This window comes from Trachemys scripta, chromosome 17, assembly GCF_013100865.1.
Source record: "Trachemys scripta elegans isolate TJP31775 chromosome 17, CAS_Tse_1.0, whole genome shotgun sequence".
In the NCBI taxonomy this organism is placed as follows: Eukaryota; Metazoa; Chordata; order Testudines; family Emydidae; genus Trachemys; species Trachemys scripta.
Window position 1 is genome coordinate 8,745,716 of NC_048314.1, and position 12,935 is coordinate 8,758,650.

Below are 12,935 nucleotides of genomic sequence, written 5' to 3' on the forward strand. Positions count from 1 at the left end.
CAATGGCACAGGACCAGAAGCAAAGGGCCAGCCCTTGCTCTGGTAAGAACCGATGATGGAAGATGGAATGGCAGAGTGGAGGGGGCTTGAACTTCTATGGCAAGAGGAGATGAGGCCCCAGGGCTTGAATTTCTCCCTCCTGCTCACCTTTTTCTCATCCCCCTCTTGCAGAAGCTGAAGGTGACTCCTCTTCTCACCGTCCTTCCGCAGGGAGCTGCTCTGGTGCTGGGGCAGGCCCATGGGTGGGGATGCGCTCCGCCCCTGGGGATCCACCCAGGTGTAAATGTGATTGGTGACATAGCCCCCAGGGATCCGCCCAACCGAATGCACCGACAGGTTCAACTTCTTGGAGCCTTTCAGAGCCTGTGAGACAGTCCGGGAGAAAAAAAGAATTAATTCCAGAGCCCAAGGGAAACAACAATTAATGCAAATGGAATTTCAATAATGCTAAGCTTTGCTTTGCTATGGAACCGTTCATTTGGTGATCTCCAAGCACTTTACAAACATGGATGGAGCAAGCCTCACAAATCCAGGACTTGGACTCGGGATCTCTGAACCCTCTGCTGAAATGCAGCCACTTCTGGGGTAGATCACAATAGCTGTTTAACAGCCCACATTGTCCCTATAGGACAAGCAGCAAAGATGAGCACATAACTTGAAACTGAAGCAGGGTCAGAGGGAAGCATGTTGGAATGAGGATAGGACATTGGAGTTAACAACCCTAGTTCTTATGCAAAGCACCAGGGGATTGAGAATGATCTCACATGGGCAGGATGCTGTATTCTGTCTAACGTAACTGTGGGTACCAGATGGGTCTCCTGAGTTGCAGGCAAGTGCCCTAACCACCAGACCATCCTTCCTCTGCAATATTTGGATCCAGATCTACTGTATGCTCTTGCCATATTTGCGGAGCAGCCACACGCCGTTACCCAGAGTTACAATAGGCAGGGTGCAAATGCTTTAGAAGAGATACACATCTCCGTGTCTCCGGGCATAATCCAACCCCTACAGCCCAGGGTTAGGAAGCAGTTTCTCTGATAGGCAGGTTATTCCATACTCACGCACTAGGGGTTCTCTTTTCTTGCACCTTTCTCTGAAGCAGTTGGTTCAGGTCTCTGATAGAGCCAGGCTCCCAGGAGAGAGGGGCCATGGGTCTGGCAATTCCCCAGGCCTGCTCAGCCCAAATTCCCCACTCCATTCTCACCACATCCCAACAGCACGACTCCTGCAGTCGTCCAGGACACGGGATCTCCACTGCTCAGGAGAGGCCTAGGACTGACCCAGGTCTGGAGACGGAGCCATTTCTCCTCCTTGGGAAAGCAGGCCAGACCAGGCCAGGGCTACATCAGCGACAGGGACTGCTGTTTGTGGAAACCTGCCCTGCCTCTACCCAGGCCAGGGAAGACAATTGGAAAGATTCCCCTTGACTTCACTGGGCTTTGGAGCAGGCCCGTGAAAGAGAATCTCAGTCTTGGGTGCCGTTCCTTACCGTACGCCTCCCAAGCACAAACAGTCAATTAACACATGAAATAATTAGTTCAAAAACCTCCACCCCACCCTGAGGGGACCAGGAGATCCAGCGGGGCCTGTTTGCCGGTTGCCCCTCTGGCTAGTACTGCAAAGGGCTGATAGCTGTTCTGTAGTTAAATTTCATGTAATTAATGTTAGGGGAGCTCGACCAGCTGCTCACAGGGTTCGGTAGCATTAGGGTGACCAGACAGCAAGTGTGAAAAATCAGGACCGGGGGTGGGGTCTAGTAGGCGCCTATATAAGACAAAAGCCCCAATATCAGGACTGTCCCTATAAAATTGGGACATCTGGTCATCCTAAGTAATATCAAGGCAGCTTAGTGTTTGGTAGCGGCCGGAGGCTGCTTTGCCGGTTTAATATACATATGCCTGTGGGGCAGAGACAGCAGATGCTCACCTTGAATGGGGAGCAGGGAGTGTGCGCCAAGGAGCCCAGGGTGTAGAAGGGGCTGGGGCAGTGGCAGGGCTGGAGGCAACCGGTGGGGCAGGCATTCGCCTTGGCCCCAGAGATGCACAGCAGACCCAGGAAGTGGACCTGTCAGGGAAACTGTGGCTGCAAGATATCACCGCTCCCCAGCATTCAAAGCAGCTGCCTGCCCAGCTCCCGCTGCTGTTGTAGGTATATCTGGCAGCAGACCCACCCTCTCCCCCAGGGGAGACAGCCCTCCCACCAGCCCAAAATGACACAGATCTGCCCGGCTGCCCCTTCCCTGCCCAGCCCAGCTCCAGGCCCCCACTTCCAGCTGTTGAGGGAGTCAGGCCAGAAGAGAAGAGGGCCCAGGCTGCCCCACCTCACACACTCTCCAGGTACAAAGGGCATATTGTGGAGGCAGAAAAAAATAGATCACTCCCCCCTCCAGAATGTTTCTGCGCCTGGGATGCTGACCCCCACCCTCCTCCTGGTTCTTCCAGCCAGGTTTGGGGGCCAGGTCTCCTGTTGAGCCAAACTAGAGCACCATGCCTGGGGTGGGGGGGGGACTTGCCAAGAGGTGCTGGTATTGGCCGCTCTCAGATCCGAGAAATGGGATTAGCTAGGCCCCTGCACTGTTCTGGTGGGGCAGCTCTGAAGCTCTCCCTGCAAGCAGATCCCCAGGTCAGCTGCAGAGAGGAAGCCCTGGATCCAGCAGGTGACCCATTCCACGCTTCACCACAGGGAGCCATTTGGCTGCAAGTTCCTTCCAGCCCACTCTGGGAGCTGAAGGGAGGTGTCGCTGAGATTGGCCACCACTGCAACCCAGCTCCAAACATGTGCTGCCACTCCCAGTCACGGAGGTTTAGTCCTTTACAGCAAAGGTTAAACAACCAACCAGAGAGCAGCCCTAAGCCAGGGCCGGGTCCCCAGGCTTCAGGGCCACCCCTCCCAGGGGTCTCTGACACTCCAGCTGTGGCAGTTCCTCACCTCAGCCAGCTCTGCTCCCTCCTGGGGGCAACAGTCCCAGGGTGGTTTCTCTAAGCCCTCCCCACAGGAGTTAGCCTTGGCTACCCGGACTTAGTTTAGCTCAGCCCTCCTCTCAGCTGCCTCCTATCAGCCCTTTATAGACCCAGGTGTAGCACAGCCATTTTTAATTAGCTGGATTAGACTCCAGTCTGGGGCACTGGGCTCAGTCTAGCCACAGAGACCAGCTACCCTGTGACGGGCTTTTAGCTGTGGGCCGGCTTGCGCCCGCCCACTTCCCAGCACCCAATAGGGAACTACCCTGTGACAGGAGGTCTTTAAAAACAACCCACGGCCTTGGATTAATTGCAGCGACTTCTAAACATGGCAGTCTGTTCAGGGGCTGCACCATGACCTCCACCCCAACAGGTACCTATGGAGAGAGCTAAGGCTCCAAACATGAGTCCACAGTGGCTTTGCCTTAGCAGTGAGTGCTTCCTCAGAGCGGAAATGAAGCAAATCCCAAGGCAGCCCTGTTCTGAGCAAGGAATATAATCAAAAATAATACCCGGCACCTATATAGCAGTGTTCAAGCATCAGCTCATTAATATGGCTCGTGAACTAGTTGATCTGTTCAGTGGGAGCTAACATCCAAGTCAGAAGACCAAGAGAATATCTACACTGCAAAAAAAACCCCAAACAAAACAACCCCTTCAGCTGCAGCAAGTCTCAGAGCCCAGGTCAACTGACTCATGTTTGTGTTATGGGCTAAAAATAGCTGCCTGGCCGCCCCTGCTCGGAGCCCAGGCTCCAGATGCCACTTTCCCCCTCTACTAGCCAGTAACAAAGCTCTGAAACCAGTAAGCCCCAGATGGGTGATGGAGGCCCTGAAAACATGCCACAAAGACTCACAATGTGAAGGAGCGCATGTGAAAACCCCACAGCACTCAGCCTACAGTGATGGGCAGCAGTATAAAAACACTAAGATAGCAGCCCTAAAACAGAGACTGTAACTGAAAATGAAACTTTGGGAGGAGGGATAGTTTAGTGGTTTGAGCATTGGCCTGCTAAACCCAGGGTTATGAGCTCAATCCTTGAGGGGGCCATTTAGGGATCTGGGGCAAAATCAGTACTTGGTGCTACTACTGAAGGCAGGGGGCTGGCCTCAATAACCTTTCAGGGTCCCTTCCAGTTCTATGAGATAGGTATATCTCCATCTTATTATTTATTTTTTTTAAACCAACCTATAAACCATAGGTTTCAGAGTAGCAGCCGTGTTAGTCTGTATCCGCAAAAAGAACAGGAGTACTTGTGGCACCTTAGAGACTAACACATTTATTTGAGCATAAGCTTTTGTGGGCTACAGCCCACTTCTTCTATAAACCATAAGAATTCTTGCCCTGCTATTCAGTCCTACAGCATATGTCAAAACAACCTACAGAAAGGGTCGTGTTCTCGATCAAATGCTGCAGGGTTTTACAGCAATTTCTTTAGAACCCTGTTACATTTCTATATTCTATAGAACACTGTTCGTTTCAGCAGAGACAACAAGCCACGGTCAGCAAGGTCTTTTCCTTGCAGAGGACTATACCAAGTAATCACAAATAAATGCAAAAGAGCAGGAAAACAAGCAGAGGTGGTTTTGTCTAGTGGATAAGCCACCAGGTTGGGAGTCAGGAGACCTGCATTCTGTTCCCGGCTCTGCTGCATGACTGGCTAATGGCTTCACCCCCTCCTGTTTTCCCCTCCCACCTTTGTCTGTCTTATCTATTAGAGTGTAAACTCCTAGGGTGTGGTCTACACTGCATTGTAAACCCAGGTCTGTGGGATTCAGGCTTGTGGGTATGTCTACATGGCAACCTCCCCTTCCCCCCCAATGCAGCAGGGTCCTAGGCCCCAGGTCCTGAGTCAGCATGGGTTTAGTGTGCAGTGTAGACATACCTGTAGGGGCAGCCAGGGGTTGTCTCATTCGGTGTTCGTACAGCCCCTAGCACACATTCGTTTCCACGGAGCCGAGTGCAATGGGGCCTTGATCTTGGTTTCTAGGTGCTACTGTTACTTAACATTAATAAAGAGAAAACTCCCCACCAAAAGGTCAGCTCAGACTGATGACCCTGGCTGTGTAGCCCACCCTTCCCCAGTGCATTCTTCTCCATCTGTCTCCTAAGCATCCATCCCATGGGGCCCGATTCCCCAGCACCGAGGGCCAAGCTGCACACCCAGAATTAGTGCAAGCTGGTGCACGGCTGAATCCTTCCCCACTGCTTCCTCTGATCACCTGTGCAAAGGAAGGGGGGAAGCTAAGCTGGAGTTAACCCCTGATTTGCCACGCAGCAGATCATGCCTGGCAATGGTGAGGCTAGAGAGAACCTGAGCCTGCCTGAGAAAGCTTGCCCAGCCATTGGCGTGACCTCGCTTAGGTTCCCAACTGCACCACGCCTGGCCTTGGTCTGACACGAGCCCATACAGCCATGACTTTGCAACACATTTAGGAGATAAAAATGCCAGAAATGGCAGGGGGGGAACTGGGGAGGGACAAGCATGACCATTGCCGGTGGGAGGAGATGAGCAGAGGGGGGGCTTTTCCCTTCCTTCTGAGCTCCCTGTCAGCCCCTGACAGAGCGGGAACACCAGGGAAGCTGCTCTCGGAAAGCTGGGTAAACAGTCTGAGAGGCTGAGTGCCCGGAGATTTACAAGGTACTTTTAAGGTCCCCCGGTGTTCCCCTGACAGTACTGCCGGGGAAATGGAATCTCAATTAACGGCCAGATGTTTTATGTATGAAGCTGACAGCAGAGACTCCGGGAGGCTTGGAAAGCAAATGCAGAGCCCTGCCTGGCAGCGCGCGGCTGGACCAGGGCTCCCAGGCAGCAGCAGGGAGTGGAAACGGAGGTGCTGTCTGTCACCAGGCCGGCTTTCCAGAGCGGCTCTCCCAAAGGAATAGGCCAGGCCAGCCTGGCGGCTGTGGGACCCAATTCATCAATGTGACCAAGCTGAAACAAGCACAGGACCTGAGGGTGCCTCAAGCCACCGTTGCTCCTTCCTTATTCTGGGGCCTAGGGCTGCTCTGTTGTATCCGGCTGCTCACGGCCACAAATGGCTGTTATACAGCAGGTCACCGACCAGGCCTGTGGTTCCCCCGGAACGGCGCCGACACCCCCGCACTGCCAGGGACTGCCCCAAGAAGTGCCGGGAACCCTTGTGCTGTCTGCGTAAGGACTTGCCCGACGCTGGAGGAATTCCCCAGGATATGCCTCTGCCAGGCTCACAGCCCTTTGCACCAACACAGCTGGCACGAAGGGGCGGTGAGCAGGCCGCCTGCCCAGACTGCCATCAACAGAGGGACCCCTGTGACAGCAGCAGCCTTCTCTGAATAGCCCAGCACTATGGGACCCTGACACAAGTGCCCTGCATTGACCAGCACAGGGACAGTTATATCGCCCCACCTAGGATGGCCTAAAACCACCGCCACAGCTTGCATGGGAGGCAGAGGAGAGATCCAGGAGCAGGAAGAGGACAAGGACCTGCCAGGCAGGAAGGGTCTGGAAGGGAGAAGATGGCATATTTTAAAGGGATTAGAGCTGACTTTTTAGTGGCTCCTGTCCTCATTTATCTCCAGTTTATTCTCTCTCACACCCATCTCCGTGAGGCAGGGCAGTGCTGTTATCCCCATTTTACACATGTAGAACTGAGGCACGGGATAGATTAAGTGACTTGCCCATGGTCATACAGACAGTCTGTGGCAGAGCAGGGACTGAACCCAAGACTTGCGTCTACTAGACAATCCTTCCTGCCCCTCAGCCAGGGGTTTGAGTGAGCTGGAAGCAATCACCATGACGCACAAATCCCAGCTCTGGAGGCAGGTGACCTATCCAGTTATTTTGGTAGTTGGGTTTGGTTTTTGCTCCAACAAAGAAAGAATTAGAAACAAATATAAGGGACAGAAATTGGCTCTGTAATCCTGACATTGCATTTGCTACATCTAAGCAGCCACATCTAATGGAATGCCGGCGCAGTTTCCACTTGAATACTGATGAAATTGCTCCATTTGTCCTTAACTTCACAGTACAGGGGCTGCTGGAACTTTGCCCTTCACTCACAAAATCCTCCTGTCTCAGCTTTTAAAAACAATTGGTTACTTACTTCAAACTGCAGCATCAGGCAGGGAAGTTAATCACCAGCGACAGCAGATAATGAGCCCCCTCTACCACCACCAGCGGTGGCTTGAAAACAGTTACGCCTGCTCCCCAAACGAGATCTTTTCTGCCACAAAAATAACATTTACCTCCAAGCTACATTTCTTCCTGTGAGCTCAATCGTGGTCCCAGCTCCCACCCCAGTCTATGCTCTGATGAGCTCAGAGGCAGGCAGGCGGCCTCCTAAGGCTGCTAAGTGGGATGGAGTCACAGCTCCAGCAGCCCCCGTCACTCCTTCTGTAGCAGTAGCTTCATAGCAAATCACCGCCCCCTCCTGCACCCTGTTGTGCTAGGTGCTGTGCAAACATGTGTGAAGAGACCGTCCTTCCCTCAACGAGAGTATAACCTACACAGGCAAGATGGACAAAGGGTGGGAGGGGAAAATGAGACAGGAAATTGCCCAAGGTCACGCAACAGACCCCTGGGAAGCTGGGAATAGAAGCCTTGCCTCCTGGCTTGATGCCCCTTCTATGAGGCCATGCCGTCTAGAGACTGGGTTAAAATAATCCTAGCAAGAGCCCTGACCAACTCTGTGGAGTTTTGTTCTGCAGGTAAAACCACACCTCCTTTCTCATGTGCACCTGCCTGACACCATTCAATTCATGGGGTCCATGGGTGCAACTGAGGCTAGACTTGCATCTGAAGAAGTGAGGTTCTTACCCACGAAAGCTTATGCTCCCAATACTTCTGTTAGTCTCAAAGGTGCCACAGGACCCTCTGTTGCTTGAGGCTAGAATATGGCTCTGGATGTCGAGATTGTTCATTTGTCAATCAGACCCGGCGTGCAGCTTATATGCACCCTGTCATCACACACGGAGACTCTTCTAATGCCATAGGACAAAGGGGTGAGTTAAGGATTGTCCGAGATCCCTCCTGACATGTGTGGCTTCATGCCAGAAACTTTATTTTAATTCAGCCTTTATTGGGTTAATATCCTTTCCAAAAAATAAAGGTCATTGTAACAATAAATGGATAAACCTTTCATGGAAACACATGACACTGGAAAAATTGGAAACTACATTTATATACCACCTGAAGGATCCCAAAGCAGAGTATTAAATGTGGGGATATTTATGTGAGTAACTGTGTGAGTGTAATACATCACTTCATGCACCATTGAAAATGCAGCCACCTCTGGAGTAGAACATGGCAGCTGTTTAACAATGCACAGCAACACTATGCACCAGTTAAGGAAAGGAAGAGAAGAATACCATATCCTATTAAAAGGTGTGTTTTTTTCCTCCTGGAAAACAAACCTATAGGGGTTCTCATTCAAGAAGGCACTTAGGCATGTGCTTAACTTTAAGCATGTGCTTAAGTCCCACTGTCGTCAAGAGGAAGTCAACAGGAGCTTAAGCACATGCTGGGAAAGTGCATTCATTGATAGGCATATTTATCAAAGTGGATTTTTTGATTCATTAGATTGTGCCAACTTGGAAAGCATTTTAATCCAGCTATTTCACAAAATATTCTGTCTGGAAATGCCTCATAACCATCTGCAGTATGGAGCTATAAAATATACGTATTAATAAACAATAGTAACTTTGCCAGTGGGTAAAAATACCAGGGACTAAATTCAATCCTGGACACAGCTCTGTTGCAGTCAATAGTTACACCTGAGATGAGTTTGACCCTAGGGTTTCATCTCTGGGGACAAATCCATCTTTTTATATAGGTCACAAGTCAAAATAGGTTGGAGAGTCTCATCCTTAAATCCCTAAAGGAATGTGTCCACATTGGCAAGCCACAGCCCAATTCCCTGCTCAAGACAGGGCCCAAAAGTGGAAGAGTAGGGTAAGGTGCTACAGGAGCCAGATGCATTTAGCAGGGTGTGTATGTTAGGACACAAAGGCACTGGTCAAAGCAGCTTGGATTATTATTCTCTATGCTTCAGCCATGCCTAGAGGCCCCAAGCAAGACCAGGGCTCCACTGGAGAAGATGCTGCAAAAGTACTTAGGGTATGTCTATACTGCAATCAGGAGATGTGATTGCTAGTGGCACAGGTTAGCCCGCTCGAGTATGTACCCATCCTAGGCAGGTAGGGCTAGCTCCTGCCTCAAAGAGTTTACAATCTCAATAGACAAGAGGAACAAAGTAAGTATTATCATCCTTGTGCTACCGAGGAGGAACTGAGGCACAGAGAGATTAAGTGACTTGCCCAAGGTCACACAGCGAGTCTACAGCAGAGTAGAAAGTTGAACCCAAAGCTCCTAAGAGCCACTCCAATGTTGTAACCACAAGAACATCCTTCCAGGTATAAGTGCATTAGCAGAATAGACCAGGGCTTCGGGAGAGATTTTCTCCATTGCCCTGGTCTTATCAACTGTGGGTCAGACAAGTGAGTACAAGGTCCGAGTTACTCCAGGATCAGAAATCCTCAGCGCCTCTGGAAGCAGCAGTGGGCGTGGATGAACATCGGTGCAGCCTGGAGGAGGTGAAATGGTGCTTTCCTTTGAACAATGGCACCGGGCATGTATGGGAATGAAACACAGTAGGCACAGGACCTCTGGCACAGATTTTGAACACATTCACATTCACGCGTCTGTGCACTAAAACAGGCCTTTATGAAACACTGGCAGGCCGAGCTGCAGAATTAAGAGGCATTGGAGAAGCTTTAGAAGATTCCCAATGCAGCTATCGATCACTCAGACGCTTTGGCAAGCCCCAAGTTAACCCAAATATTTTACTGTTTTCCCTTGCTGGGGAGGCTGTGTCGGCCTCAGCCAGAGTCCCCCTATTTCCTCCCACCTTAATTTTCTCTTCCGCTGTCAAAGATGGCCGGCTAAGAGGGGCCTCTTCAAAGTGCTGCTTGTGTTCTATCTTACGGACTTATATAGCCCCTGTTATTCTAGTACTAGATGGGTGACCAGATGTCCCGATTTTATAGGGACAGTCCCAATTTTTTGGATCTTTTTCTTATAGAGGCTCCTATGACCCCCCCTCTCCCCCCGTCCCAATTTTTCACACTTGCTGTCTGGTCAGCCTAGTGCTAGAGCACCTCAGAACAGCCCCACAATACCTGTGTGAGGTAAGGAAGTATTCTGTGTATGGTGAACAGAGAGGCTAAGGCCCAGATCCTCAGGGGGTACTTAGGCTCTTCATTCCTATTGAAACTTTGTGTTTCATTGGATAGAAATGAGGAGCGAAGCATCAGTGACTTGCATAAGGCCATATGGGAAGTCTGTGGCAGAGCAGGGACTTGAAGCTGGATCTCAAATCCTAAGCCAGGGCCTGAACTACTAGACCATCCTTCCTCTTGCTCATGCTATTGGCCAGGTGGGGTACGGTAGAGACTTCAAGTGAACCCGCCCACAGAATGGGCGGAGCACTCCCACTCTCAGGGCCTGATTGGCTGCTCCCCTCCACCTTGCCTCCTCATTTACCCCAGTGCAAAATGACTGGAACACGTTACCATCCTGATTGGGAGCATTTCACATTTGTCAATGCCTGCACAAGAGCAGCCATGATTCAGGTCCTCTGTCTGCTCAGGGGCAAAGGACTGACCTGAGGCTCAAAGGCAGATCCATGGGTCAAGTGAGTTATCATAGCTCGTGCTTTCAGAATCGGGATAATAAAGAACCCTTGGGTCCATCCCCCCCGCTGCATTGCACAATCATCTATGTGCATTATAGGATTTTTTCTTTTGCTTTCCCCAGAAGTACCTTGTATTGGCCCCGGCTAGGGGCAGGGATATCGGACTTAGTAGCCCAGGATCTGATGTCACTGGGGAAATCTTAGACTTGCCAAACCCCATGTATCCAACGCTCCATATTGTTTGAAATTTGTTTCCAAATTACTTTCACCCTCGTTTGTTTTTCTAGCTCCCACCTCAATGTCCCAAAAGCTGCAGTTTCAAGGACTTCTGCAGAATCAGGGTTTACCTGGATGTCCCTTTGTTGCACTACATTGCCCCAGCATGGCAGACCCAGTTGCTTTTGTAGTTAATAAACTTGTCTTGTTTTGTCTTAAATCAGTGTGCCTGGAAATCCGAACTGGGGGCAGAACGCTGGGTATATTCCTCTCCGCATTGAGGGAGGGGGCGAATTTCATGAGCTTACGCTGTACAGTTCCCTGTGCAGCGCAAGATGGTCTAATTTGGGGTTTGCACTCTAGAGGGGGGTGGGCGCTTGAGTAACTGGGCAGTTCCTTAGCTGAAGCCTTCCCATGCAGGGGCTAGTCAGAAAGCCTGTTTGCATGTTACAACAGCTGGGTGTGTCCCTACGTGTGTGCTGGTGAAAGTGTGAGACCGGGAGCGTGTCTGCAGCTTCTCACGGCAGTACAGTTGACGGGAGCCCTGGCTGGTGGGTCAGGTGGGCTCAGTGGTACCTCAGTTCCCAAGTGGCACCCCTGGGGGAGGGGAACCCATCACATCCTTGTCCATCCTCATTTATTCTCTTCATTCCAGTTGGATGTGCATGGCCATCAGTGCTCTCAATAGCTTTCAGTATCAAGACGGGGGTGGCTGACTTTACTTTTTACCAGGGAAAAAGTTTGCAGGTAATTTTCTTATTCACTGAAAAAATGTTACCTGAGGCCTTTTGAAAGTTGTCAAAGGAAGAGGAGGTAAAACAGCCCTCACTTACTCCTGACAGCTGTTTTTGACAGCTGTGTAGTACTAGTGGAGGAGACTTCCTCCAAAGGATACCTCGGGCCATCGGGCCACCTTCAAAGCCACCATCATGGGCAAGGCTGCGCCCATAAATTATTTAATTCCACCCTGGGCTTGTCATGTTTTACTGCTTCAGCAGGGGGACACTGAGTGGATTTAATGGTGCAATTTAATGCAAACGACCAAGGTAATGAAGTGCAGCCTGTAGATGTACTACTGCTGGCTGAGTTCTTTTGTAGCTCTGACACGCTAAACAGAGCTGTCCCTGATTGACATGCGGATGGGAGCCTCGCAAGGAGCTACAGGGAGTGGTGCTGGTGCTTCAGGAAGTGGTGCTCTTCCCTCTTGTTCGGCACTGAGCTGCGTTCTGGAGGCACGGAGGTGACAGCTTTAGAATGAGATGTGAAGCGAAAGTCCTGTCACAAGATTCCCCTTGACGCTGTCTGGGCTGAAAGGCGCCATGTAAATGGAAGCTGTTCTTAGCCACTGAACCAGAAGGAGGCAAGCGCAAATGGGCTGAGACAGAAAAAGGGCAATGGTGGTAGAAGTCGTTCTGCGAGCCCTCAAGGGGCCCAAGGGAGTACGAAATACCCCCATTCCAACACACATACAGCCGGATTCTGTTCTGAGGTACCCAGGAAGGTTACGGCATCAGATTACAACCCTGGACTCCAGGGCCAATGGTGACTTTACACCACCCCATGCTGGGCCAGTCGTTGACTGATTCGGCCCCTGGGGTAGGTTAGAGGGGCTGTCCTAACATGTGCTCAGCTGTCCCCTGCTCCTACAGGTCACCGAGATAGCCAGGAATAATCAGGAGGAAAGGAAAGTTCTAACGAGGCCCTTGTTCCTCGGGAACAAAGCCAGCAAACATCCCGCACTGGGGACAGCAGAGGTTCAGCTACTGACTGCACCGGCAAGACACACCTTTGACTTCAGGGGAATTCATAGATTATAGATTATAGGACTGGAAGGGACCTCGAGAGGTCATCGAGTCCAGTCCCCTGCCCGCATGGCAGGACCAAATACTGTCTAGACCATCCCTGATAGACATTTATCTAACCTACTCTTAAATATCTCCAGAGACGGAGATTCCACAACCTCCCTAGGCAATTTGTTCCAGTGTTTAACCACCCTGACAGTTAGGAACTTTTTCCTAATGTCCAACCTAGACCTCCCTTGCTGCAGTTTAAACCCATTGTTTCTGGTTCTATCCTTAGAGGCTAA

At 50.9% G+C, this 12,935-nt stretch overlaps 1 protein-coding gene across 4 annotated transcripts in view; it reads right to left on the reverse strand.

Moving 5' to 3' along the window:
- Window positions 1-12,935, reverse strand: part of WHRN (whirlin) — a 104,257-nt gene that overhangs the window by 76,935 nt on the left and 14,387 nt on the right. For all 4 annotated transcript variants that reach the window (XM_034793889.1, XM_034793890.1, XM_034793887.1 and 1 more), the window contains exon 2: window positions 148-363. In XM_034793889.1, the coding sequence (XP_034649780.1) occupies window positions 148-363 (216 nt within the window). The remainder of the gene's footprint in view (window positions 1-147; window positions 364-12,935) is intronic.